At 38.3% G+C, this 27331-nt stretch overlaps 1 protein-coding gene across 9 annotated transcripts in view; it reads right to left on the bottom strand.

Annotated features, from left to right (window-relative positions):
• Nucleotides 1-27331, bottom strand: part of MYO1B (myosin IB) — a 139239-nt gene that overhangs the window by 37750 nt on the left and 74158 nt on the right. For all 9 annotated transcript variants that reach the window (XM_065068929.1, XM_065068932.1, XM_065068928.1 and 6 more), the window contains 7 exons: nt 17573-17667; nt 14828-14932; nt 11982-12028; nt 9592-9655; nt 1698-1796; nt 1243-1346; nt 621-768 (listed from right to left, as the gene is read on the bottom strand). In XM_065068929.1, coding sequence (XP_064925001.1) covers nt 621-768; nt 1243-1346; nt 1698-1796; nt 9592-9655; nt 11982-12028; nt 14828-14932; nt 17573-17667 — 662 coding nt within the window. The remainder of the gene's footprint in view (nt 1-620; nt 769-1242; nt 1347-1697; nt 1797-9591; nt 9656-11981; nt 12029-14827; nt 14933-17572; nt 17668-27331) is intronic.

Here is a 27331-nt window from a genome sequence, read left to right as displayed (position 1 = left end):
AGTAGTTCAGTATTTTCGCAAAACAGGTTTTCTTCAACAGAAGTGTGCCCATCCACACTCACTCCCCGCTACCCTGCCAAGCAACTTTTTAAAAATACATGCACAGCATGAGGAAACAAGAGTTAATGGTTTTGAAAGCACTTTCTATCTGGTTAATTTTGGGAGGAAAACTTTTCTTCCATTTAGCACAGGCTACTTTTCATTATGAAAAGCTTTGAAATGAAAATAAATGAACTTTCAAAATGTATCAACTGCAAAATCAGAGCCAAATGAATTTGACACGACAGGCAGTGATACCCTACTACAAAATAACAAAAACTCTCCACTGCAGAATAACCAGTTACAGAAATGCACAGCACCGTTCAACTTTTCAGATGAAAGTGTTAATAAAGTGGGAAAAAAAGAAAATGATCATTTTTGGATTTTCAAGAGAGTGATTGAAATTGTACAGAATTCAACCCATATTTGCCTGTGGGTGCGTTCTGGAAACAATCTGATTTAATTCACCTGTAAGGATATTGTATGTCTGCAGAAACTACAAAATTAACCATAGAATCATAGAATTAATAATTACTTCAGGCAAATTAGTCGTTTTGCTCCCATCACTAATCTCATCTTACCGTTTTTATCTTTGATTTTACTTTCATCTAGGCCATTCACACGAGATTCAGGCTTAAATTCAATATTTCCCAATTTCAGAACGGCTGCTACCACTTCAAAAACAGACTGTGTTTCATGATCCATAAAACCAACAATCTGCATTGCATTCTGGAAAGAGGGCAGATAAAATTATGAGATAAAAGAATCTACATTTAAACAGATCATCCTTGCAAAATTCACCATTTGTCTGTATTAGCATAAATCAGAAATGTTTTATGATCACTTTTGCTACAAAAAGAACATGATATGATTACTATACTTAGATAAGTTTTTTTATATTAAAGACAGGTTAAAGAAGATCTGGTAATCGAGCTGGCATGTCAGGCCAGTCCACTTCTAGGATTCATTCAGCTTATGGGTTTCTACAATGCGGAATTTTTTTTTAGCCACCTAATTTACTTTATAACCCAACCCAAGTTTTCAGTCAAATGACCAGGTACTGCTGTCTCCTCAGTCCAGTCTGTTGCTCTAAAATCCAGTAACTTTAAGAATCTACATTTGCAAACACTGGGTAACAGGGTCCTGTATTCTTCTTGTTCCTGAGTACAACCAAGCAAAAACCCAACCCCTGTTAATTCTTACCCGAACTGTTCTGAAGTTTGCAGCATCATCCACCCCATTCACTTTGGCAGAATCAAGGCCCAGGTAGTTGTACCTGCTGAAGTCTTGCTCTAGTTTGAGTTTGCCTAGTAAATCAAATAAAAATCGCATTATTAACAGCATTCTTGTTAGCAGCTCTTTTATTGTCAAGAACTGTTGTTATTAGTAGGATTTTTTCTTTAAGTATCTTTTAATGATAAACCTTCTGAATAAGGACAGGCTTTCTTCTTTGTTTATAGTATCTTGCAAAGCCAATTCTGACTCAGATATCTGGATAATACCAAACCACATATTTACTCCAGGTATTGCTATTGCCACTACCACCAATAATTTGAAAAATTAATCGTTATCACATTTCCCACAAAATAAGATGTGCATGGAACAGCACCTTAAATATAAAGACTAACATCTGAAAAGAACAGAAGGGTAACACTTACAGAGCAAGTCTTCTGAGGCACCCGACAGTATCTGATAGAAAATGTGGAAATTTCTTTCACCTCTTGGCTGCTTAACAACACGAGACTTCTCCAGCAGATCTAGAGAAACAAAATCTCACAGGTCAGGGAAAGATTGTTGGAGCAAAATCCTTTAATATGAATATAAACCCCCACTGTTTTCTACTTTGTTGCTTTATATCATTGTCAGCAAATTAGAAGATGAAAAGTATTAGGCACAAACCTTATCACAATGTATCAAATTAGTACATGTTTCTCAAATAAGTTGTTGAGGAAGCCTAGTACACTTCTAAATGCTGCAGTGTGTGAGCTGCAAAGAAAACTCAGGTTAGGGAAGCAACGTGATTAGAAGATGTCAACCGATTGACAGGATCACCACAAAATTATGATTTGGTGAGAATGATTGTATGGGTGAAGTTTTGAAAAGAAATGTTAAAAGACTAAGCACATGAAAGATGGGTAAATGAAAGGGGGAAGCCAAGTAAAGAAGTTAAATTGAAAAAATGTGGCACTTTGTGATCCTCGGGTGCACAAGACTATGAAATAATCCCTCATGGGACTGACAGTGGCTCCATTGCAAGATGTTTAAAGTGAAATGGCAAAGCTTTGAAAAGCATCACTGCACTGACTGAGCGGTGTGACGAGAAGATCACTTTGCCCACCGCTGTTAGCGAGAGCCACAAGTCTAAGCTTTAACAAAAAGTGTGGGAATCCAGGCAGAGAGCAGAGCGGACAGTGGCAAGGGTTCCACACCAGCCAGCGAATCGCCATTTCCAGGGTGCTCTTAAGCTGCATTTATTCTGTTACATGGAGACATTCCAGGTGCAGAGCTAAGGAGCTGCCCGTGGCCATACCACTACCAGCTCGCCCTGACTGGGGTTAAGCTGTGCTCATGCAAGAAGAAAGCCCCACAAGGGAACTGACCGCAGCTTGGATGTCACACTTTGAACAGCTGTCATAAAGCTGAGATCAAGCTTTCAGAAAGGTAAAACACAGGGGTGGCTGCTAAACACTTCCCCTGCCTGGCTGCTATAGTATCTGATGTGTATTAAACTATGTGTTTCCTCAGGTTTCCATTTCTGCTGAAACTCAGCCTGTCTAGTCGCAGTTAGAGGAGATGCTCAACATCTGCCCCATGGTTTGCTCCACAAGTGGAGGAGCAAGCAGGGAAGCAACAGAGTGTATTCTTATTTTCACTAGCAACAGGCAGCATGTTGTGCCCATGCTGCCCACTGGAATTACCCAAATTTACACCCCTTCTCCTGGAACAGGAACCAAAGCCCAAACTTCAACCCACAAAGTTCTATGTGCCTTAGGAGGCCCTCCTCCAAATAAAATACAGAAAACTGGGTGCAAAAATTAATATCTTCCCCAATAACTAGACAGTGACAGCAATAACTACATCACAACTGCAGCCTTGTTCGAGTAGACATTTGTGGCTTCATAACTCAATAACCCTACAGTCTCTCCCCCTGTTTCAGCATCTGGACATTTTTGCACATCCTGATGACAAGGTAACCCAAGATACACTCAGACAAGTGGCCGTCACATACCCTGTTTCCCCAAAAATAAGACCTACCTCAAAAATAAGCCCTAGCATAATTTTTCAGGATTTTTGAGGATACTTGAAATATAAGCCCTACTCCACAAATAAGCCCTAGTTACAATTCATTTTAAAAGTCAATTTAAATAGTGTCCAGGCAGCTACACATGTAAAAAAGAAAGCATCTTTTTGGGCAAAAATTGTATAAGACCCTGTCTTATTTTGTGGCTTTGCCAGCAGCTCATCTTTACATTAGGATGGGGCAGGTTACAGACTTCCACTTCTGCTTTTTTCCATTTTATTGGCTTTTAAAAAATTATTCGATATTTTTAAATTACAGGCAGTTCAGAGTCATGCTGGCTACTAGAGACGCTCAAGCAAAGTGTTGGAATGGACTCGCAGCCAAATTTTAGTCTCAAAGAAATAAACAACTTCAGCTCCCGCGGTGGTTGTGAACTCTTCAGGAAACAGCTGCATTTGCGAAGGACGCTGAATCAACACCGTTTGTGAAGCGGTTTGGCTTTAAAAATATGCTACGTATAAATTTACCCAAACGCTGCCATAAAAGCTTATCTATATATCCTGGCAAAATATTATATGTTAGCCTTCTTCTAATTACATGCATGCCTTCTGCAGATTTAAGAGTTTCTTGAGCAGATGTCAAATGAGTTATGGTAGGACGACAACTGCCTTGGATTTTTCACCACCATTTATCTTATTTACATGTTTTTAGAAGTTAGGAGGTTAACTAACTAACAGTCAGCTTTCCAAAGTCCCAATATTCCATACTGTTATCTTCGTAAGTGAGGAAAAAAGCTCCAGAAATCAGCTACTGACAGAAAATCAGGTATTTACCTTAACAAAGCAGTTGCTACCAATTCTTGTTAAACCTGTGTTATTAATAATTTTCTGCCTTTTTTTTTTTTCCCTTTTTTTCATGGCCACATGCAGGCTGAAATCAGACAGGCAAAAAAGATCCAGACCACCTGCCCTACTCTTAAGATGACTTCTTCCCTTTGCTTGCCCTAATTAACATTTTAATAAATCAATCAAATCTATTTTCCTTAAATGAGCTACTGCACAACCAGTAACTTTTGTGGTAACTCTCACATGATTATAAATTCTGTGGACCGAACAGACAGACACAAAGATGTTCACCAGATTTCTGCATGCACCCACTCAGTAATTCTCTGTAACACAGCACATGCAGACAGATGGTGCTTATCCATATGAAAATACACACAAACAAAAACCCCAAGCTCTACATATTACACTTTATTATTTATTATGTATAGTGACTATACAGAATTACCTAGAGAGAACATACAGAACAACATATGGTGTATTCATGGATTAGTTTATTTTCTATTTTCTGCATTATCTAATGATGCTTCTGCTTGAAATGAAACTTTTAACATGTGCATATCAAAGCAACTGTAAAAATTCAGTTGCTTTGGAAAGGTCCACCCTGGAAACACTTATTAAATCATATTTTTTGAATACCCATCAATTCAGACGACTCAAAATCCAACTACATCCCTCAGGTTCTGAAGACTCTTTGTTATTCCTATAAAGCACTGGTTTAAATGCAGAAGATCTGTGTAAGCATCCTGCTAAACCAGACAACTGAACTCAACATAAATAAAAATAAATTATTTTTTAAAAAAATTGATGCTGAATACTTCTGCAAACTCTAACATACAAATTTACTTTATTTACATTACATTATCCCACCAGGTGGGTGAGTGAGTGGCTGCGTGGGGCTTGGTTGCTGGCTGAGGTTAAATCACAATAATGAACAAACAAGTTGTAAAGAAGAACAAGTTGCAGAGTTATCACTGTCACTTTGATAACTTGAACTTTAGAGAAACATTATAGGTTTCTTTCACCTTGTTTTTGAAAAAGATGGTAAAACCTGGCCCTTTCTTAATCACTTGTTATTTGGGCTTTAAGTACACTGCGCTCGTTAAAAATAGCTTTTCAAAAGCAGGCCTTACACATACTGTACTTCACCTGCACTATCGCTGCCATGTAGTTAATCATTAAATCACTGAAAGGCTTAGGCAGATTAGGAAAGATCGCCTAAAGCTAAAAATCCAATATCTTTCAGCAGGAAATCCCGGGTGAAACCTGAAAATCAAATATCCTGGGAAAGATAATGTAATATTCCCTACTTTTGAAAAGGTCTAAACAACAAAAGTGTGAAGCATTTTGGACTGTAACATGCAAAACTATTTCAACCATAAAAATTTAGCATACACAAAACCAGTCACAAAACCAACAAACCAAGTGTGCGTACAAACATCGCCTGGAGAACAACACAGACACAGCATCTGTGGACAGAGAGTCATGTTTTAGAGATGTACAAGCTATTGCAATTAGTACCTATTAGTCTGAAAACAAACAAACCCATATTTACAGAAAAAATATATTATTCTGTAACTACAGAAAAAAAGTAGTTTCTTTTCTACCTTTCTGCTGCTCCCATCCCCACTACACTGTGGTAGTTATCATAACCGGCAAACTAAGAACAATATTGATGGTTCCTGTAAATTATTTCCACAATATTACACCCAGGTGAAAGCAAGTTAATTACTCAACACTCCAAATGTCTTACCTCACAAGTGCTCTGGGGAAAAAAATACCACCCTGTGTAAGGGCTGACAAAAGTGTTCACTGCAACAGCAGCAACTGCAAACGCCCCGTGGGAGGACGGAAAAAGCAGAAACACCTTATAGTCAATTCAGAGAGAGAAAATATACATTTACCTGTTTGTAAATGCATTTTAAAGCAGGTGGTGGAACAGGTCAGAGGATGGGCTGGCGGTTGGCTGCACCAGGGCTGTGTGCTTCACTTTGCACAGATCCCAGCATCTCTTAGACATTAGGACAACAAGCCAGGACCTCCACAGAAAACTCACAAAGAAAGGGAGGACTAGAATGACTCGGGCTGACTCCACACCTCAGCTTACTCAGGTTTCTTCACCCTCCTGCTCCCCCCACACCACAGTGGCTGCCGACATAGGGTCAAACAACCTGAAATCATTTTTATTTTGCAGTCTAAGGGGGGAAAATGTCCCAACTGAAGTAATATACTTAAAGATTGCACAGAATCATGCTCATCTCTGATTTTTCATTCTCAATTTCGTTTTTATGACTGTACATTATGATACAGCAGTACATCAAATGCCTCAGAAATCAGTGTACTCTGAGTAGCCATGTAATGTAATGAGTCTACACATATTTTGTGCTGTTCAAACATAAAATTATCTTAATAGAATCATATAATCATTTTGGTTGGAAGAGACCATTAAGATCAAGTCCAACCATAACCTAACTAGAGCACTAAACCATGTCCCTAAGAACCTTGTCTAAATGCCTTTTAAACCCCTCCAGAGATGGTGACTCCACCACGGCCCTGGGCAGCCTCTTCCAATACCTGACAACTCTTTCCGGGAAGAAATGTTTCCTCATATCCCATCTGAACCTTCCCTGGAGCAGCTTGAGGCCATTTCCTCTTGTCCTATCTCTTGTTACTTGGGATTCGAGACCAACACTCTCCATGCTACAACCTCCTTTCAGGCAGTTGCAGAGAGTGAGAAGCTTCAGTTTGGGAACATACCGGTTCTGACATCACAAACCTATTACGATTCCTTCCATTTTATTATTTCCATTCTAATTGTACTCAGAAGATTGACCCTTCCATTTACAGCACATTAACTATTTCGTGTCTATTGGCTCCTGCCCAAGCCAATGGACATTCCCATTCACTGCAAACAGCACAGACACGCAGTACACATTGTCACAATAGTTTTACCCTGTAGCTTCATCCCATCAAAGGTTTACTTGTAGGTGAAGCCCTGTCATTAAGAAGTCAGAGCTGATTGAAGGATACCAGGAGAATGGCCCAAGGGAAGGTCACAAGAGCACCAGCTCCTCCACAAAGGATCTTGGGTGGAGGGACCAGCCTTTCACAGAGCATCACCACATTTCAGAGCAGAACAGAACAGGTTATTTCAAACAAGACCTTTTAGTCTAATGGGTCTCTGCTTATCTGTACCAGGCTGATAAAACTAGTAGCTTATCTTCATTACCCCCCTTACCAGCAAAATAAACCAGATGTTCCCTGTGTCTGCTTCCAGGCGCCCACAGGGTTGGAACACAGCCTGGCGACACAGGCTGTGATCCAAATCGCCCACTAGTTTCATTGATGTTTGGAAATCAAGCTTGTCAGATAGAACTACTGAAGTTTAATCAAAATATTATGCTATCATCTTTGCATCATGTTAACACCAAGCCAATAGATGGCCAGAAAGCAAAGAATATTTATGAACAAACTAATCATACTTTCCCTTTTAAGGACAGGAAACTTCAGCACTACTTGATTTCCTACTTGATGAATTAAGACAAATCCTAAATTTGACTAAAATCAGAGTAAATTCTAAGAAATGTAAAAGAACTTAAGCCCCAATACATCCAGAGTAGTGATACCTCACAAGAGAAATATTTCTCTTGGAATGCAATGCTGCAGATGCGTGGGAAAGATCTAAGGTGGGACAACAAACTTGCTTTAAAACGGTACAGAATTCAAACTCTGTTTTAAAGAGAGATGGATGGACTATCATATTTTGAGAACATTAAATGAAAGATAAGATAATATATTAACACACAGCTACAGGAATTCAGTACTTACCTGTGACATACCCTGTCAAGTATGGGGTGTTTCAACTAGTAACATCTTTTCCACAAGAGGGCTAACATACGAGGTCTTTATTTTTAAATTTAAATTCATCTTCTTGTTATTAGATATTTATTAAATGCGAGAAGACAGAGAGAATGCCTAAAATAGACAACTTTTAGGAAGGTCTAAAAATATGCCTGCCCTTCAATACATATGTCATCACATCATTATAATTACATGTAATGTTACAATTACAACATGCAAAGATTTATAGGGCAGATAAACTATAGAGTAATTATTTGGATCGTCTTTTGATATGACACAATATTTTAATTAGATGGCTCAGCAGTACTTTCAAAGACAAACTGCTGAATATTCATTCTACAAAGGATGTTTCATTTTTATGTATCTGTTTTGAATGTGAAACAAAAAGAAACAAACAACACAGCTAGCCTGCTAGAACCTTTTTGTTCCCATTTAATTATTGATGAATAGACTAAGTACATTCGGCCTCTAATTTTGTCAACTGCCAAATGTCAAAGTTAATAGATAGCTGTAAACACTTAAATGGTGACTGCTTTGAGTTTCAAGATCTCCTCTTTCACAAAAATCACGCTCTTTCAGGCATAGTTCCAAAAGGTGACCTGGGGCAGGAAAAATGTTTGTTCTAAGAAAAACAAAACAAAACAAAACAAAGCAAAAAACGACCACACAAAAAAACCCCAACCTATATTTCTGAGTAAAAGTCTTCACAAGGATTTGAAATGTCCATACTATATATAGAGAGTTCACTTCACCTTGGATGGTTCTTGTTATTTCACAACCAGTAAAATGCCAATGGTGTCAAAAGTCAGTCTTTAGAAAGAGGAACAAATTGGGTTGAGAGGAAAGAAAGGGCAAGGCTGGGTCAGTGACACCTCGTGTAGTCACTCGCTGCCCTCCTCCATCCCTCCTTAAAAATAAGAAAAACAAACACACTCGGCTTTATATAGCATAAAAGAGGAATTTCTTTTTAAAAGCTGCTTTTAAACTCTCAACAGGAAAGCTAGTCAAAGCATCCTGGGCTGGCATTCAGTTCCCAGCCTCTTCCTTCTCAACAGAGAGCTGGCTAAAATTGCTGAATTGCTACAGATTTCACAGCAGCATCCTCACGTCAAGAACCTCTGAGGCCACTTTTTCCTCCTGAACTCAACCACAGTCCATCCTCACTCATGAGAAGCCTCTTCCTGCACTGTGAGCTGTGTTAAAATTAGTATAGAACGCTTTGATTCCAAATAAACATCACAGTGTTCTCCAGCAGACCTTGTATCCCTCTTTCAAATTACAACATACATCATCTACCATAAATATGTGACACACCAAATGACGTAATACAACTGATTCAGGGATTCAAGTATAAAATGAACCCAGCCACATACTCAGTATCTTTTAAACAATGCAGTACATTCATTATTCACGTTTACTTCTTCAAGTCTGTTCACTTACATTAAGGCACACCAAAACAACAATAAAATTAAAAAGCAGAATTTACCACATAACAGAGAGAGATTTGACTAGACGAACGCAGCTGATCTTTTCACTAATTTAACCATCTCCTTTTTAGAACAAAACATTTTAAGCTGTTAACATGCTGAGACCAAGAGTAATACTCACAGTTGCTTATAACTCCTCCAAGTGGGTCCCCCTTGAAATCAAACTCAATATCCATGTATTTTCCCTGTGAAGGCAATATGGTTTATTAGTTTTGTTTAATAAAGACTGCTCAAGACATTTTTTAAGAAGTTAGTTGGTCATTTTTACATGCTAATAGAGCAATCTGGAAACACCCCATAAGCTCCGTCAAATTCTGAAAAACAGAAGATGATTCAAAGCTTCTAAGACAATTGCATTATCACAGCAAGATTTTCATGAGAATAGCTTTAAATCAGGTTTGTAATGCAAGCCAGTAATTTGCTCAGTTTCTAAGGTTATATGAAGAAAAAACATGTTACACAAACTTTCACCAGAGCACCAAGAACACCAAAAAATACCTGTGGCAATGTAGGTATTACTGCGCTCATGAACAGAAAAATGTCCTCAGAAATCATCTTCTACCCAGTCTTATTTTCTCAGTGTACCAATCTTTTTGGAGCATCAACTGAGGCAGCTGAAAGGCGGCCACCCAGTTTGGCTGGAAGGATGGGCTGGCATTGATCCCTGTTGGTAACTGGGGGGTGTCTGTCCCCAGGCGTGTGCCCACCTTGGAAAAGTGATGGATTTTCCCCACCAAACTCTTTCCCCCATAACTCTGGAGACCAGAGGCAATAATTAACAGACTTGTTACCGCAAAAGCCATTTCATTTTCAGCTGCACCCGCACTGCATGTTTTCTTGACTTCTCTTTGACTTCTCCACATCACAGAAGACCGCTCTGGTCTTTGCTTCATTTTAATTTATGTGACAAGTGTTTAATGTAGTAACAGCTACAAAATAGACAGACCCAGACTGTGTAGAAAAGGCAAAAAAAAAGAAAAAAGGCAGCGTAGCTCAGCTCACATTGGCAAGGAAGTGTAGAAAGATAAAAAACTGCGGGTAGTAATTCAGGCAAATTCCACAAGCCACACACAGAAATGATCTCACCACCCTCTGGTGCTTACTTAGAGGACAAAAACAACTTATTGAAATGTCTGGTGTTTGAACTTCCTTATTCACTGCATTTAGGGTTTTCTTTTTTTCTTTCCCTTTTGATTTTAATTACAGAACATATAAAACAAGCACTTTACATCAAGTCCCTTAAAGACATTTTCTAATTTACTGGGTATTTTGGCAAGATTGGCTTGACTCTACTTAAACTCTATTCTTCTCCTCGCTGGCAGCTGAGGCAGGCTAGACAGGACAGTACTTGTGCTTTCTTGTTGGAAATTAATTCTGAGCAGATTCAAATTTCTGAGATAAAGAATTAAATCAGATAATTAAATTTTAATTTCCCAAGGACTGGGCCAGCTGGACATGTCCAAAAGTATTTTTAGCTTTGTGTTTATAAACAAGGACTTGAAAGGCAAAATACTAGTTGGTTGCACTTTGTCCTGGAAAGAATTCTGTTTGCAAATGGCATCTCTTCTCCTCTGCCTTGTCTCCTCCTCCTTTTATCCATGTGCTTTTACTCACAACACACCATTTTTCCAGTGTATTCATTCTCCTGTTGTCTACTTAACATGTCTCATATTACTCTTCTGCACACAAATGAGCAAATTACAAAGTTGCATTCAGTCTTCTGATTTTGGCAGGAGAAACTACGATTTACACATTTTAGAATCTCCCAGTTCTAGCTTAGACTTTTTTTTTTGGCCCATGGTCAATTAGAATAATTTCACACTCAGTTTCATGCTAAAAACCCCTGAGTTCAACCAGTCGATTATAAAGAATATAAGAAAAAAAAGTAATATTAAAAAAGTTTTTGTTAAAATTAAAGCTGCAAACACAGTTTGAAACATCACAGGAAGAAAACGAGAATCCAAAATAAAAATTTTAACAAAAATGAATGTGTATGGATTGAAAACGAGATCATGCAGAAAGATCAACTTGCTAAGCAGACAGATTTCTGGGCACATGGTCACTGACATTTAAGCCACCAGTGCCAGAAAATTAAAGAATTCAGCAGCACACTGTAATTATGTTTTCACTTGGTCACAGACTGTCACATCCTAATTTATTTTTTTAAGCCTCTACTCTGATTCTCAATAGAACTCAATGCCCACATCATAAACCAACAAGACTTCTGATAAGGAGGTGAAACACCTTTTAAAAATGTGTGTGACTGCTAATAATGCACTACTAACATACTGGGGAAGAAGAACATGCTCGAATGTACAAAATGAAATATTGTTTGCTATTGATGGTATTTGCCTTCACACCATGGCCCTCAGACAACTACAAGAATGTTCTCTCTCCAAATCGTTCCTTCCCTCCTCATAGGTGCCCAATACAAGGTGTAATAGAAACAGCCAACATAATCACATGTTCCCCTAAATGAAATTCAAATTGGGTCTTGAAGAAAATACTTACAAATCTAGAGGAGTTGTCATTCCTCACAGTTTTGGCATTTCCAAAAGCTGGAGAAAAACAAATAAGGAGACCAAATCAATCAGTCAAAGAATATTTAAATGCTAAAATATCTATTACTTTATAGGTATTTAAAAGAATAAAGGACTTTGGACAAAAAAAATGTACAGGTATCATTCACTGGGGATTGACAGGGTGTGACAGACTAGATCACAAATGGGAAAACACCTATGGAAGTGCAAAGAAGTTGTCTCAACACTTTATTTTAAAAAGTGAAAGAAAAACACATAAGAGGAAATGGTTCCAAGACAAAACTGTACCTGGACTGAGCACATATCCTTAGGGTTTGAAGCACCATATTTAAAATTTTATTACACAAATAACTTTAAACATAGGAAATACTTCTTTCTCTTCAGAGAAGAAATGAACCTTAGTTCCCAGAAGCGAAGATGGTAAAAGATGGGAGGCCGGAAATGAGGAAATTACAGATTGATACTTAAAAACTGTTTGCATGCAACAGTTTAATCAATGCTTTGAAACTGATATATTTATGCTATTCCAATACATTTATCCTAGCTTAAGTTGAATATTAATCAGCTTAAATAGGTCTGTTTACAACAAGAGTTTAACACACTCTCTTCAGCATGACCTAAACTCGCTTTTTGAACAGATTTGTTTCAATTTCTTTCGCTCAGGTTTTCTGACAGTGAAAACTCTCCGAGAAAGGCCATCCCAGGGCTACGTTAGATGGGCGGACAACAGCTGAGAGCATTGGCAGGACAAGAACTCAGACTGGAGGAAAATTCAACATTCATCACACATTGTCAAAGGACACTGAGTCAAACAGGACTCTTCCCTACATTATTAAGAATAGGGCTCCAATAGGAGACTTTATTTATCCCAGTATTTATTTATATAGCATATCTATTTTCAAAGATCAAGTCAATGTTTTTTGAACAGAAATAAATATATGCTTTTAGCCTTCAACAAACTTGCATGAGTAGACTGAAGAACCGAAGCCAAAAGGAGAAGTTTGTTGCTCCTGAAGGCCAAGAAAAAGTGAAAGAATTGTTTTAAAAATCTTTATGCCCTGCAATAAATCATCTTTTCAACAACCAAATCTCTGAGCTGCCTTTTCCTAAACACAGTGCTGAACAGTAGAGTCATTTATAACCGCACAGAATCAAGCACAAACGTTCCATTATAAAGCACGAGACACATTCCTCAGTTTTCCCTTAAGTTCATTGTTTCTGAAAGTTAATTTATAGTAGCAACTATAGTTTAAAAAAAAATAATTCCCATAAGATAAATTATATGCATGTAACATTTATATCATTTTCTTGCACTGCAGCTTGACTGAAAACAGAACTACATAACCAAAGAAAAATAAATCTAACCACAAATGCTTAATTTCTGTCTAAAATGTACATAAGCAGCCAGGCTTGCTCAGCAGCCTTGTGGAATAATCCTGTGTCCAACCTTTCAAAAAGCACCAAGTACAACAAGTAATACCTTAAAATGATAAGGCAGCTTTCCGCAAACTTATTTTATTCTTTATGCATTAAAACAAAGATTCACAAACCAACAAGAAATCCACTATATTTGGCAGTCCTTGGAGAAAAAAAATCCACCTTTGGCAAGAAAAGCCTCCACACTTCCCACACTGTTTCTGTCTCCATCTGAAATCTGCCTTCCAGAAAAGTGACAAAAGCAACACCCCACTTCTCTGAGAATCCAAAGCAATGTGAGATTGCAGTCCCACTATTCGGCTGTGATCGTCAAAGAAAGGCTTATCTGGCATTTTTATCCTTCTTATATTTTAACATTTCATCCTTTATATACCACTGTTTGCTTACAATTTTGTTTTGTGTACAGTCAATGGCTGCATTTTACCCGTCCAATTCACCACTGCTCTCAGCTCACTTTTGCATTCCTTCCCGTTTTTTCATTGCCCCTCCTGTTCTCACCTGTAAAGTGCTTGCTTCCTATAGACTTCATCAGGTATATGTATAGATAGCTAGGCAATAGGCAAAATATTGACATTCAACAGTCTTAAAAACATGCATATAATCATGCAAAATTATTGTACAGCAGTCCTGAGAATCTGTCTTAGCACCACAACAGTTTAGAGAACTGTGGGAAAGGCTGAGCCAGGGATCAACACAATTAAACCTAAATAAGTCAGTGCTGACCAAGGCACGTCTGAAGGCAGTTACTGGACAACAGGACAAAACTGCAAGCTTTGGGGATCGTATACCCTATCTCCAGGAAAAATGAAGATCCTGTTTCTGGCAGTCATGTCTTTAAATTAAAATGGCTAATTAAAAGATCAAAAGTCTTTCATGGGAGAGCAGGAAAGGCTGTTGTCAGGAAGACAGGCTGACAGAGCCAGCAGGCCCAGGGAACAATAAGTCTCAGGGAACAACAGCTATGCAAATGGATTGCCTTAGTTTTGTTCCGAGATCCATTTCTTCATCCTTTTTTTTTTTTCCTAAAAGAAAAATAACACTTTACAGAGCTTGTTTGTTTACTAGAGACTCTAATAATATAACGTGGAAGGAAACGAATCAGAGGGACAGAAGTTAAGCCTTTTGATACAGTCAAGCATCATGAAGGGAGGGTTCAGAAAGGGTTCGCCCTCAGAGCAGCAGGAGGGAAACAGTCTTCTGCTCAATAAAATCTCCCTGTAACAGAATAAAACCTTGTAGCTGTCTTCACAGAAAGCACCTCCTATGGTTTTGGACACCAAATAAGAATGAAACAACAGATACAGTTTTCCAAACCAGCTCAGCAAGAAAGCTAGTACCCACAGAGGTAATACACTCGTACCTGCTCTATGAGGTTCTTACCTTCAAGAACGGGATTTGACTGCAAAAGCTGTTCTTTTACTTGATTAACCTCCGCCCCTTTTCCACACACAGCAGCCACATATGACATGACAAGTTTGCTCGCTTCTGTGGGGTGGGAGAATAAAATAAAACAGTGAAAAGTATTGGCAAGCAGGCCACAAAATGATTTGCAGACTTGATCTCCATCATGTTTCCACCGTGCCAGGCAGGAGCTGTAAGGACATTTCATTTCAGTTTTCTTCTGCATTGTTGTGCCACCTGGAAATGAGGAAGGAGCTCATCCTGCTATAAGATCTGTGACATTGCAGCAGCAGCCCTATTAATTAAAATACCTAGAGCCCCCCCAAGCTAAAGAAGCCACCTATGGATACAGTACATTACCCGCTACTTTTTCATTTAGCCTTCATTTAGGACTGAGTAAGGGAAGAACTTTATCCCTAGTTAAAACTTTGGAAACGTTTTAATCTAGCATGAAAAAATAGACCCAGGCAGTTTCCAGACACAAAATTACATCAGTTTCTATCAGCAGACACACAATAACATAAGTGTAAACATACAACACTATGCACATGTAATTACAGTTCTAAAGTCCATCAAAAGTAAATGAATAACTGCAATTCAGCTTCTCATAACATCAAGCAGTCTGTTTCAAGGTATAACAAATGTAAAAAGTGAAGCATTCATTAAAGTAACAAAACCAATTTGAAGGTACAAACTTTTAACAAAGCCTGGAAGAATTTTTGGGCTCTCAAGGCTGGGTTCATGTGGGTGTCAATCACCCATACACAGACAGAAACAAAAATTAAATAATCCATCCAACCCTTATGATTTTGCTGGTCGGGACAAAGAGCAGCTGAGAAAGGATTCTGTTTATAAACTGAGTCTGTGATGTTTAGTATGATGCAAGACAGTGAAATTTGAGGCAATGTCAGCTGATACACAATGTAATTACTAACAGCTGGAATCCCTATTAACACAGTAGTCACAAAAAACCCATTAGTTGTTCTTCAGAGATCTGTCACCAATTTAAGGGTGAAGCTATCCCTTGGATTTAGATTCTTTCCTATTTAATCAATTCTGTTTGCTATTATTAAATTACTATCCCATATTGTAGAGAAAACTGAGCAAACCTGCTACCCACAGAGCAAGAACTATCGGTGTGTCTGTAAGGTCTCCTGTCTCCTTTCATAGCACCTTGAACCTAGCTCTCATTTTTAAAAATCCATTCCCTTCAGAGCTTAGAATTACAAAATTCTTTTATTTATTTCCTAAAACAATCAATATATTGAAGTAGAGAGCTACTCGATCACTGACAGAAGAAAGCACTAAAGCAGCAAATAAGGTTACTATAAAATAATACGCATTAAGACAACACACATTGACTTCAAGATAGACTTTGAATATCACCAAAAGAAAATGAAGACTCTCTATTTTATTAGAAACTCCTGTCCAACAAAGAAACCAGGAAGAGAATCATCACCTTAACATCCAAAAACATTTAAATACACCACTTACTCTGGTAATGTACTGTGTTTTCTTGCACAGTGTAAACACATGCAGTGCCAAAAGAACAAAATCTGAAGGAAATAAAAAAGCCCAACTCATGACAGCTCAGTTTCAATTCTTGAGGTCCTAACATGCCAAATGTCCGGCTACTAGAAATCTAAAATAGAATTGTACAGCATCAGTACTCACAAGTTTGTTTCCTCAACACTTCCCTCTCCATACCGTTTTTGGTTTGTTTTTTGGTAACAGAAACTTGACTTCTCATCTAACAGCCCCACTTCAGCAACAGCAGTGACAACACATTTTAGAGAAAGAACAGCACAGATTCCATAATTGACTTGAATTTCAAACCCTATCTTATTCTGTAGTTTCCTTTATAAAGAAGGAATAATTCGTGTTATGTCCAGGACACTCAAAATCTCTACACAAATCTGAACCCACCAGAATATTCTCTACAAATAGAGACGTTCAGAAACTCAGCCACTGTTGCACCTTTCAACTAACTAACTAAATAAACGAATAAAAGGTGGACTTTGTTTGAATGAGGTGCTTGATAATTCACTCCTTTTTAAAGTCCAAACTCCTAGACAGAAATCTTAACAATCATATCAGTAAGAACTTGATTATTTTGATACACACTTTTACTGAAAACACATGCATTTTTGTGTTACTGAAACAGATGTATGTGTTCCTACCTGCTGTTTCTTTTCCAAGTCACCTCAGTTTTAGATCGTTATTTCAGAAAATAACTGTCATCTTTCTTTTTCAAGGTCAACTTAAGATGTTCTGCAGTTATGAAATCCTCGCTTGATTTCTACCGTTCTGGTTTAAAAATCAGAATTTTCAAGGCAATTCCAGCTTTGCCTGAGCAATACAGTATTCCGGTACACAAGCCAATCTTAGAATTGCAGCTGAGCACAGCACACAAAAAAACTGATGAAATTTCCAAAGTAATCAGCTACTATTATTTACTTTCCTTGGATAAATGGCACGATCCAGTTTAAATGTATATATTTATTAAAAGACACGCAAAAGCATCAAAGGATTGTCTTCCATAGAAGACTAAGAACATTCCATTTTTTCCATCTTCAGGTTTCCTACAGGGAGAGCCTAAAAGTTTTCTGGCCCTTACAATATTCTCTCACAGACCAGCATTATTTTACTCTTACAGACTTTAGCAGCATTTTGCAAGACTCTCAATAACTCTGTTTTTTAAATACGATCAAAAGTGCTTATTACCTGTTTTTCCAGCTCCACTCTCTCCTGTAATAAGGATACACTGGTCTTTGTCCTGGTCCCTTAAAGATCTATACGCTTCATCTGACAGAGCGAAGCTGCAAAGCAAGAAAGAGTCAATTGAGAATTAGATTAAAAAAAATACAAGCAATAACTACAGTCTGTCCTTCACGTCCAGGCAGAGGGAGAAAATAAAAAATTTTAAATAAACAAAACAAACAAACAAACAAAAAACCCACATACCACAACCAAACCCAAACAAAAAACCCCAAGTCCTAATGTTCAGTAAGTGGTGAAGTGTTCATTTTTCACAATATAAAGACCCATAGCAATAAAATAGATACTTTTTCTCACTGGTTCATTTAGACTTCCTCCAGGAACAAGGAAGCATCATCTCTCAGGTTTTCTAAAGATTGCAAGCTCAAAACAAATGCACAAAATTTCAGGGAAAATTTAGGTAGTGCTCTTCATTGAACAAAAAGTCATATTCTTCACTAGACAAAATGTCAGTGCATCAACAGGGAGCATTCTGTTTGAAGACATTTAAGAAAAAGGAAACAGGAGATTCCTGAGCACTAACAACACCATAAGCTGCAATTTATACTCTGAACAGTATGAAGAAATCTCGGAACCTGATAAAATACCGAGCATTTTAAGGGTTCGGGTATTGCCAGACTTTTGCATAAATATGCAGAAGTGTTTCCCCATAAGCATGTTCTTAACTCAGTAATGGTGACATCGTAGTGAAATTAAATAATATATTCAGAATCAACAGCTTTCCTGTACCAAAAATGTCCTTCCACGGAGCTCAGAACATCATGTCCTGAAACCATTGGGCTGCATTTTGAATCCAGATGCACTTTATTGCCATGTGGCAACATAAATCTTGGAGACATGCAGATGTGTTACTTATATTTAGTTCTCTTTAGTAGTAACTTTGATGCAGACAAAGAGTAATACTGATTTTGTTTTAACCGCGTTTTTTACTTCAGGGGATAAAGGACTCTGGAAAATGAGCATTAGAACCCCTCTGGAAAAACTTAAGCAAGTAGTATCTGAAAAAGGACATAAAAGTAAAATCCAAATAAAAAGGCACACTTGCATTACACAAGTTAGAGAAACTGATAGCCAAACACAGTGTGTTTTTACACTAAATAAATATCCATTCAGCAGACCAAAAGCTTTGTCAGGCTACTGCACCTAGTAAAATATTTAATGTTTGCATGTACCTAAGAGTGGATATTATTTACAGCAAACAAACCAGGCATGAAAAAGAGAAAGAACTCTTAGCTCAACACAAAACACATAATGGTTGCAGATTCAATGCACCTTTTAGAAACTCGATTCTTTACTCTAGGACAGTTCAGGAGCTTTGCATTCAGCTGATAATGACAAACAGTATTTCTTTTGAATAACATAGCCGTATAGTGCTTTCACATGCAAGCACAGCCCCTTAACAGATGAGCAAGCTTTTTGTCAACGGAACTAGTTAGGGGAAGCAGGACAACACCAAGTACTGAGAGCCACACAGTGCCTTTTCCACCAGCTCCTATCGCCGCAGTTTGAAAATGTCAAATATTAAACCTACATATACACAAATCAGTCCATATTTATTTTTTGCTACTACTGTCCCTTGGTTCAGGCAGTTCTTCCTTCTGGCGTCTATCCCCCAAAACATTCATGGAGAGCATGTCATATTGCCCCCGATTTATCACCACATGCATATGTGACACCATTTATACTCCTCCATCCCTCAAGAGTATAGACTCATATTTCCTTATTTGGGTTTGGGGTTTTTTTGGTTGGGTTTTTTTATGGTTGTATAGTGTTATCAGCTCAGCCATCCTGCAAGAGCCCACCATAAGAAGTGAGCAGCACTCCGAAAAGGCTGGAGAACAGGTAAATGAAATACCTTACAGCTCCTTTACTAAGTAATCCCACCTTCCCCTCCCTCTCTAGCTCCTGCCCATGATGCTCATGTTGATTCCCCCATTTTTGTGTCTCTCCTGCAGCACATGGTCTAGTTGCACAACCAACCCAGGGCTCCCTCTCTCACTGCTCTTCTCCCCAGTTTACACCATCTAAGGCAATAAATTACAATTTTTCCCTCTGCACAGATGGCTGGGCCATCCACTTCACCACCATAATCAAAGGTCATTAGCTCCTTTTGATACATACACCCTTGAACCCGAATGAAGACAGATCTCTCAAAACTTCATGCCACCTTGATGATCCAAGCGTCTGAACTCAGTAGTTCATCTGGAGGTGAAAATGTGTTTATGAGAAAGCAGCAGGCTGTAACGTTTTTAGCATTACAACAAAGTCAGTTTGTGATGTGGCCAACATGCTGGAGATCTAGCAAAAAAAATAAAAAAAATCATTCTGATGCTGCTGCTGAGAGACCATGACACAATTTCTGGCATCCACTTCACTGTCTGGAATCCAAACTACAGTAGCAATAACACTTTACCAGACTCTCTTACAGGACATATTTAGGAAATGAATAATATTTGTTGAATGCTGCTGCAGATGTACTTGTAAGCTGGAGAGTACAATGTGTGGCGCTCAGAAGAGCTTATTCCAGCACCCATTACATTCCTTTTTGCAAGGAAAAAGAATGAAAAGCAGTAGGATGCAGAGGAAAGAAATAAAGTTGCACAGAGCATTCACGTGAGAGAAGGTTAATATTAATGCTGTGGTGTCCATGGATCTGACTGAGCAAACTGGCTTTCAGCACGAAGGTGAGACTGCGAGATGCTTTTGAACCTCACAGACCACATGGCTCACTCTGTGCCTGCTGCCCTTCAAACAATCTCAGCCATCAACTGCTATTTCACTGTTGAAATAACTTTCTTGGCAGCGGTTTCACACCAGAAAATTAAGTCGGCATATTGTTGATATACTGAGTTTTGAGTTAATCAGCTTAGTAACCATTTGTCCTTTCTAACACACTGAATTTTCATTTCCCAACAGGCTCTGTCAAAATATATTTTACCATGTGATGTATTTATTAATTCTGCCTGCACTGCATAGTTAAAAACACCAAATCATGCTTTTCTTCCTCACTCAGCAGAGAAAATGAGGGTCTAGGACAGCAAGGAGACCTCTGAAGTTGGAGAAGAGAGTGGGATTTCATCTAGTTCTGCGTCTATCCAATCTGGTCACAGTCGCTTGGCATACCATCATCTTTTCCTCCAATCTTCTATACAACCCATCAAAGCCTAATACTTCACCAGTCTATCAATTATTATCTACTACTGACAAAAGAAAAAATAAGCTAATTCATTTCAAATGAACTTTTGCACATGTACTTATCAAAAGTTAACTAGTCAAGTGTTCTAAAGTTTACCTCTGACATTTCAGCCACCACTCCTACAATTCAATCGGAGGAGGCATAACCAAGAGTATATTTAAGTAACTAATATGTCTTTGTCTTTCTGGCATTAGACATTTATGTCAGAGCCTGAACAAAGATCTTTATCTCAAAGAAAAAGATAGATCTATTCATTTATCACGTTGACTTTTATGGCGCACCATTACGCCTCACACTCCTTCCTATCTATTAGGGCCTTTTATCTTTGACATATATAAAAGAAAAAAGACACGAACTTTGAGTCTTTTGGTTCAAACCATTTGTTCAAAAAAATATAATTTCATGCTATTCCCTATTTGTTACAAATGTATAAAATATTTCCATTTAAGGTCAGTTTAATGATCCATAGACCACAAAGAATCCTTCTTTCCCTTTTAGCAACATTAAGAAACACAGCTCTGTAAAGTCAGCATTTGCAATGATAGGTTTAAATCACATACCCTTCTTTGAGCCACCTCACAATTACAGAGCCTAAGGAAAATTTTAGAATAGTTTGTAGTTTAAAAAGCCGTTATAAACCATGTGTTTTGAATTAGCTGGTGAGTGTGTCAGCAGTGTCGTTTACCATACCTTATAATAACCTCTCCTTTGATTTTTAGGTTTTCATGAAAGAAGACAACATTTTCCTACCACAACAAACACAGAAATACTTATTGGAGTTCTCTTTTAGCTAAGAGTTAAGTATAGAAGCAATTTGAAATCAAAATGCCGCCCACACCTCACTCAGGAAGAAGCCTCCTCTTTTTTTATAGCATGGCTCTTTCAGCCGCGTTGCTCCAGATGGCCAGATCTGTCACCAAGTCCCAAACCCAAAAATTCCGACAAAGGGAAACAGCATACAGGGCTCCATGGGGGATTTCCAAAGGGCTCTGGCGATTTTTGGCAGTACGATGGCATCTCCATACTCGAACAAAATAGGGGGGTCGGGAAGAGAGAGGAGCAAATTTCCCACTCATCCCAAAACGAGCATCACCTGCTAGCTCTTCATTTGAACACTTGTGAATGCACCCACGATTAAATCAGGATAAAAACCTCACTCTTCTTGTCCTAAATTCATCTCATGGGAGCAGCTTTTCTCTTCTATCATCCTTTTCCTTTAAGTCAAAAATCACGAGGATCAGTATTTGTCAGCTCTTGGTACTTCTTTCCACAATCATTTTCCATTCTTCCTCTCATTTCCCTTAGCATTCTCCATTAACAGTAATTAGTTAACACTATCTTAAACTCTTTCCCATTGCTTTTGTCAGGCACTAATAGAGGCAATTCCCTGCATCACATCTTCACCGGCTGTGGCTTTGATTCTGAGAGTTTTGGTTCCCATTTTAAAGCACCTATTGCTTATTCTTGGCTTGCAACTGCCAACACATTTACTGCTTTCAAAGGAAATCAAGAAAAATCTCTCTTCTTGACTGTTCCAATTCCTCAGGAAGCAGAGCCCTGGTACCACTTCATTTCTGCTTGACTGTGTCTAAACACACTGGGCAGGATACTGGAATTCAGTGTTTATCAAAGACCATGCTGGACTCAAAATAACAGAAGTAAAATGTAAACTATACATACATTTTTAATGCAAATTTTACACAAAAAGTAATTTATCTATTCCTTCTTTTGAGTTTAATTAAGAGCATCATTTAAGTTCCTTCTGTTTCTTTCTGAATGCATAGAAGTGCTCTGTAACAGAACAAGAGCTAACAAATTATTTCTTCCTCTCATCAGCACACAGAGGGAAAATATCAGAACCCTGAGCCAGGAACAGTGGAAGCACATTTTATAAAGTGCTTTGAGGTTTTACATTGTAAATCATTACCATTTGCTATATATGCTCTCCCCCCCGCCCCGCTACCCTCCATTGAAGCTCAGTGGAAAATTCACCATTCAGGAAAAACAACCGTAAGAGATTATTTATAGTATTAGCTCATAGTGCAGAATCATTTCAGTTAATTGCCCTAAGGATAAGAAGTGTACTCCCATTTTCCATAATTACAAACTGTCTCGTGTTCAGCATTTTGACACGTTGGAAAACAAAAGGTTGATTACCCTGCCATTGGAGTGAATAAAGTAACAGCCACGCTGGTGGAGCATCGGCTGGGATAGACCTTCACCAGCGAGCAGCTGCTCTTTGAGAAGTGCCAATCAGGAAAAAAAAAAAATAAAACAAGTTTAAACACCAGGATAAAGAGGTGTGCTAAGACAGATGGAAAGCCTTTTCTCCTATTCATATTCTCCAGTTTTATCTCCCTGGTGAGCACAGAAATCTGTTTTGTCAACAGTACTATGTGGTTAACATACACAGCAGAAAGGTTCCTCCTGCTTCCCCACTTTGTTATTCACATTAGCAACTGTGGCATTATGAGATGCACAATAAAGATGCCTAATAAAGCCCAAAGCTATGTAAAGTAGCCCATTTGATTTGTGAGAAGCAGCCGTAATTTATGGAAGGAGAGGAGGCAGAGAAAGGGGAATAGGACAGACAAAGCCACTCTTGGTTTTCAAGAGTACAACACTTTAAAACACAAGCTAATCGTGAGCCAGAGAGATTTATTTTCTGTTCTAGTAGACTGAGAATATAATACACCCTCTGATACTCATATACACACTACAGGTTTAGCAGAAGAGTTGGTTCAGGCCAATATTCTGAGGTCTGGATCACAAAAAATGAAAATATTCATTGTGATAATCTTGTCTTTCTGAGGATGAAGCAGGTTTCAGATGTGTCTGATGGACTTTGCCTCAAAAGTGGTCTGTCCCCAAAGCTCCTCCCCACACGTTTCCCCTCCATGCAAGCGGGAGCCTTTATCAGTTTTGACTACTTCCTTTTTACTGACTGACAGTTTAAGAAAATGCAATTTTTTTTTTATAAGCCAACGGGTTTTTTTCCTCAGCACTGTACACAAAACCCAAAAACCCAGCCTATTACATTTCCTACCACACAACCATCACCTCCTCACCCATACTGATACTTAGCCCGTGGGCCTGGCACGAACAAATAACTCCCATTTCCAAGGCACAGCATGACCCAGATGGGTCTGTAAACCCAAATAATCCCTCACCCCACACACGAGGCTGTGTTACCAAGGGTGGACACAGCCAGGCCCCTGACAGACCTACAGCAAATGCGTCTGCTGCAATGTGCACTGCAAAGGGTTTTAAGTCTCTTGGGAGAAAAGGCATTTCTGTTTACAAAAATAATAATTTTACTGGGCTGTGATATCCTTTGAAGGGAAGTACAGGAAGCGTTTTCTATTTTTTTTATCAAAAATCCATATTTAATTAGATGTAGTTTATTCCTAAGATAAATCAGTACTTGCATGCTTGATTTAATGACTGCCTAAAACAGACAACCCTTTACACTCAGTGGTTTTATTGCAAAAGTATCTGCTGAACCCTTTTAGTAGCCATATTTTGTGTCACAAGCTCTGTATTTTTGCTAGAATTGCACCAAACCTGTGAGGGAAGCAGCTTCATGGCACACCAGAAATGCCAGTGGCGAGAGACTCGTTTCTCCACGGACCTTCTGAAGCTCTGCAGCTTTCTGAGATTGGGATGTAAAAATTAGGATTTATTCCATTAACAAAGGCACTCTCTCGTTCAAATGGAGTAGCGAGGGGCTGGAGAGCTGAATGGGACCGTAAGGAAAGAGAAGTGCAAAGTGATTTTCCTTACTTGGCTTCTGTGGTTTCAACTAGAATACACAATTTTTTTTTTTAAATCCCAGTTTACTATTTCATCTCCACACTAACAGATTTGAATCTGAGCTCTTGCATATACATGGAAATGAAGGGTTTGTGTGACAGGGACCTAAAGGGGGAGTAAAGGAAAGCATTCCCTTTCTGCCCTGAAATAGCGAGACTCTCAATATTTTACAGAAAATTGAATTAGTTTCTCTACCTAATACATCATGTGTCTGAAAATTATGGAAGTTTAGTGCTCAAACACACATGTTCAAACTCATGTCAGCTTCAACCAAATTTTACATAAAATAAATCTTTTTCTGTGGAACAAGACATGCATTGAGCGTATGCTTTGAGCTGCTGCGCTGTGTGAACAGTGCACGAAAAGTGAACTCCCTCGATAAAACTGTAATTCATCCTGACTTCGGTGGCTAAGCATAATCCATCAACATAGAACACTGAGAAACAATTGTTCCTCATTTTTAAAACACTGATTATGGCTATACACAGGTCCTCACAATTCTCCAGAAAAATTATTCAGGAAAAAACAGGCCCATAGTACAGATTAAGTGAAATACCTAAAAGACCAAACCCTATAATTGTATAAAGGGAACAATTATCATGAGGGATTGGCTTTTTCTGTACAGATAGAAATATACTATTAATCATTTTTTTTCCTTTTGTTTTGTTATTTATTTTATTTTATTTTTTAATAGGATATATCTTTGGGCCTTGCAGTTTGAACATTGGCTCCCACACATGCTCATGCTGAGACTTCTCTTGCTGCAAATCATTTTATCACAGAAGTATCAACACTCTCAGATGAGCTTGCTCTACCCCACTAACTGGAAATTAAAAAATTATTCCTTTATTCTGAAGAATTTCAACATGTCCTAGTACTCAGGGGCAGAAAAACAGTGATATGAGGTGCCCAGTTTCACATATTCACCTCATAGACAAGCTTTCAGAGGGCTCATCTCACAGAACAATAGTACATAATAGCATATAAAACTACAATAATAGCATACTGTAGCACAACTACACTCCAGGATGCTGAACACACCCAAGAACTAGAGCATCTTACACTAAACGGTGCATCTTGGAGTGACTGCACAGCTCTGCATGGTGAGACGGTGAAGAAGTATCAGATGTGCAATGCAAGTCAACAATTTGCCATCAGAAAAACTACTGAGCACTCCACCAAATTCACATCACAATACTGGAGAATTAGGAGTGTTATCACATCCTCACAGCTATTGACAACCTAAAGTAAGTTGCTAATCATCAGATTTGAAGTCTAGGCTTTGTAACAGAAAGGTCAGCATGTAGCTGGCCACAAGTTTATCAGAGACAACAGTGACAAAACTGCAAATAAAAGTCATTCACTTATCTGGAAAACATATGATGGGCAAAGTCAACACTATATAATTACATAGCAATGTTGCTACTTTACTGGTAGAGTTACTGAATTTTTTAATTTTGCGAGTAACTCTTAAGTCCTCTTAACAAACTTGTTAAGAAGCCTTATGCAACCTATTTTTTGCCTCCCAGTTCTCTTTTCCAAATAAAGTACCTCATGAACCTCTGGACAAAGGAGGCACAACAGCTTCTCTCAGCTTCTGAGAGCTTGTTAGCTCAGGTACAACATCTATCCAGTCTATACAATGGCTTTTCCTGAAGTTTGTGCGTGAGATTTATGGATATATATCCAAAATCATCTCTCTGTGAACAGTCAAAGAAATTAAAAGCCTTCTTCAGATTGCTCAAACACGAGGCTTCAGTTAACCCACGTGGATTATTTCCAGGGACAATATATGTGACCGGTGTCCTTGGTTGCTCTGCTGATGCTCCAGGAGGATATCGACACTGATATATTTTTTGTCTGTAGGTAGATCCTCAGTAAGAATTGTCTTGGAGTCATTATGATTGATTTGCAGTTTGAACTCCACAAGGTTTAGAAACTAAAAATCCTTTCTGTAGCATATAAAAGGAAACTGTGCATACAAGAAAAATGCAGATTTGAACTAATTTACTGAAATAGCCACAATTAAACTGTCTTCGTAGTTCAGACCTTTGTTTGTAAGCCCCAGTCCCAGCTCTCTTATCTATTCAAAACGTAACTCAAAGATTATGCAGTGTGCTAGACAGTAAATATTAAGACTGTGCACTTCCTGATTCATAACATGAAAAAGTTTATCTTTAATAATCCAAATTACATTAACCATGATGCACCCAGAGCTGAAGAAATCAGAGCATAAAGTTGCCAATAAAAAGAGATTGAATGGAAAACATTCTGCCTCCTGAGGTGGTACAAGAACTGGAATTTACTGAAGTTTCTTTGAGGCTTTAAACATGACCCTTGTTTACGCTGTATCTAAAATCCTGACAAAGGCTTCTAGCACAGCAGATGGGCATTTCCTGGCGTGTTCTAAATTGCTAAAAAAAGAAAAAAAATAGACAGCCATTAAACACAAAGAGACACTTCCAATGAAAGGATGACAGCTGTTCTTAATTGCAAATTGAAATCTCAGTTCTTAAGAGAGTAAACATGCTGCCCATCCAGGAAAGGCCTAATAAAAATTCTGGTCTGTGTACCCACAATGCGTTCAATGGGATTGCCGTCACTTCTGACAGGGTCTTTACCTGCCCTCACTTCTCAGTCTCCGTTTAGGAAGGAAAACGGAGGTGCCTTGTTTTTATGTACCTTCCAGTGTGCAA

The sequence above is a fragment of the Columba livia genome, chromosome 7 (assembly GCF_036013475.1).
Source record: "Columba livia isolate bColLiv1 breed racing homer chromosome 7, bColLiv1.pat.W.v2, whole genome shotgun sequence".
In the NCBI taxonomy this organism is placed as follows: Eukaryota; Metazoa; Chordata; class Aves; order Columbiformes; family Columbidae; genus Columba; species Columba livia.
The sequence above is the reverse complement of the archived record's forward strand: the minus strand, read 5'-3'. Positions and strand labels throughout refer to the sequence as shown.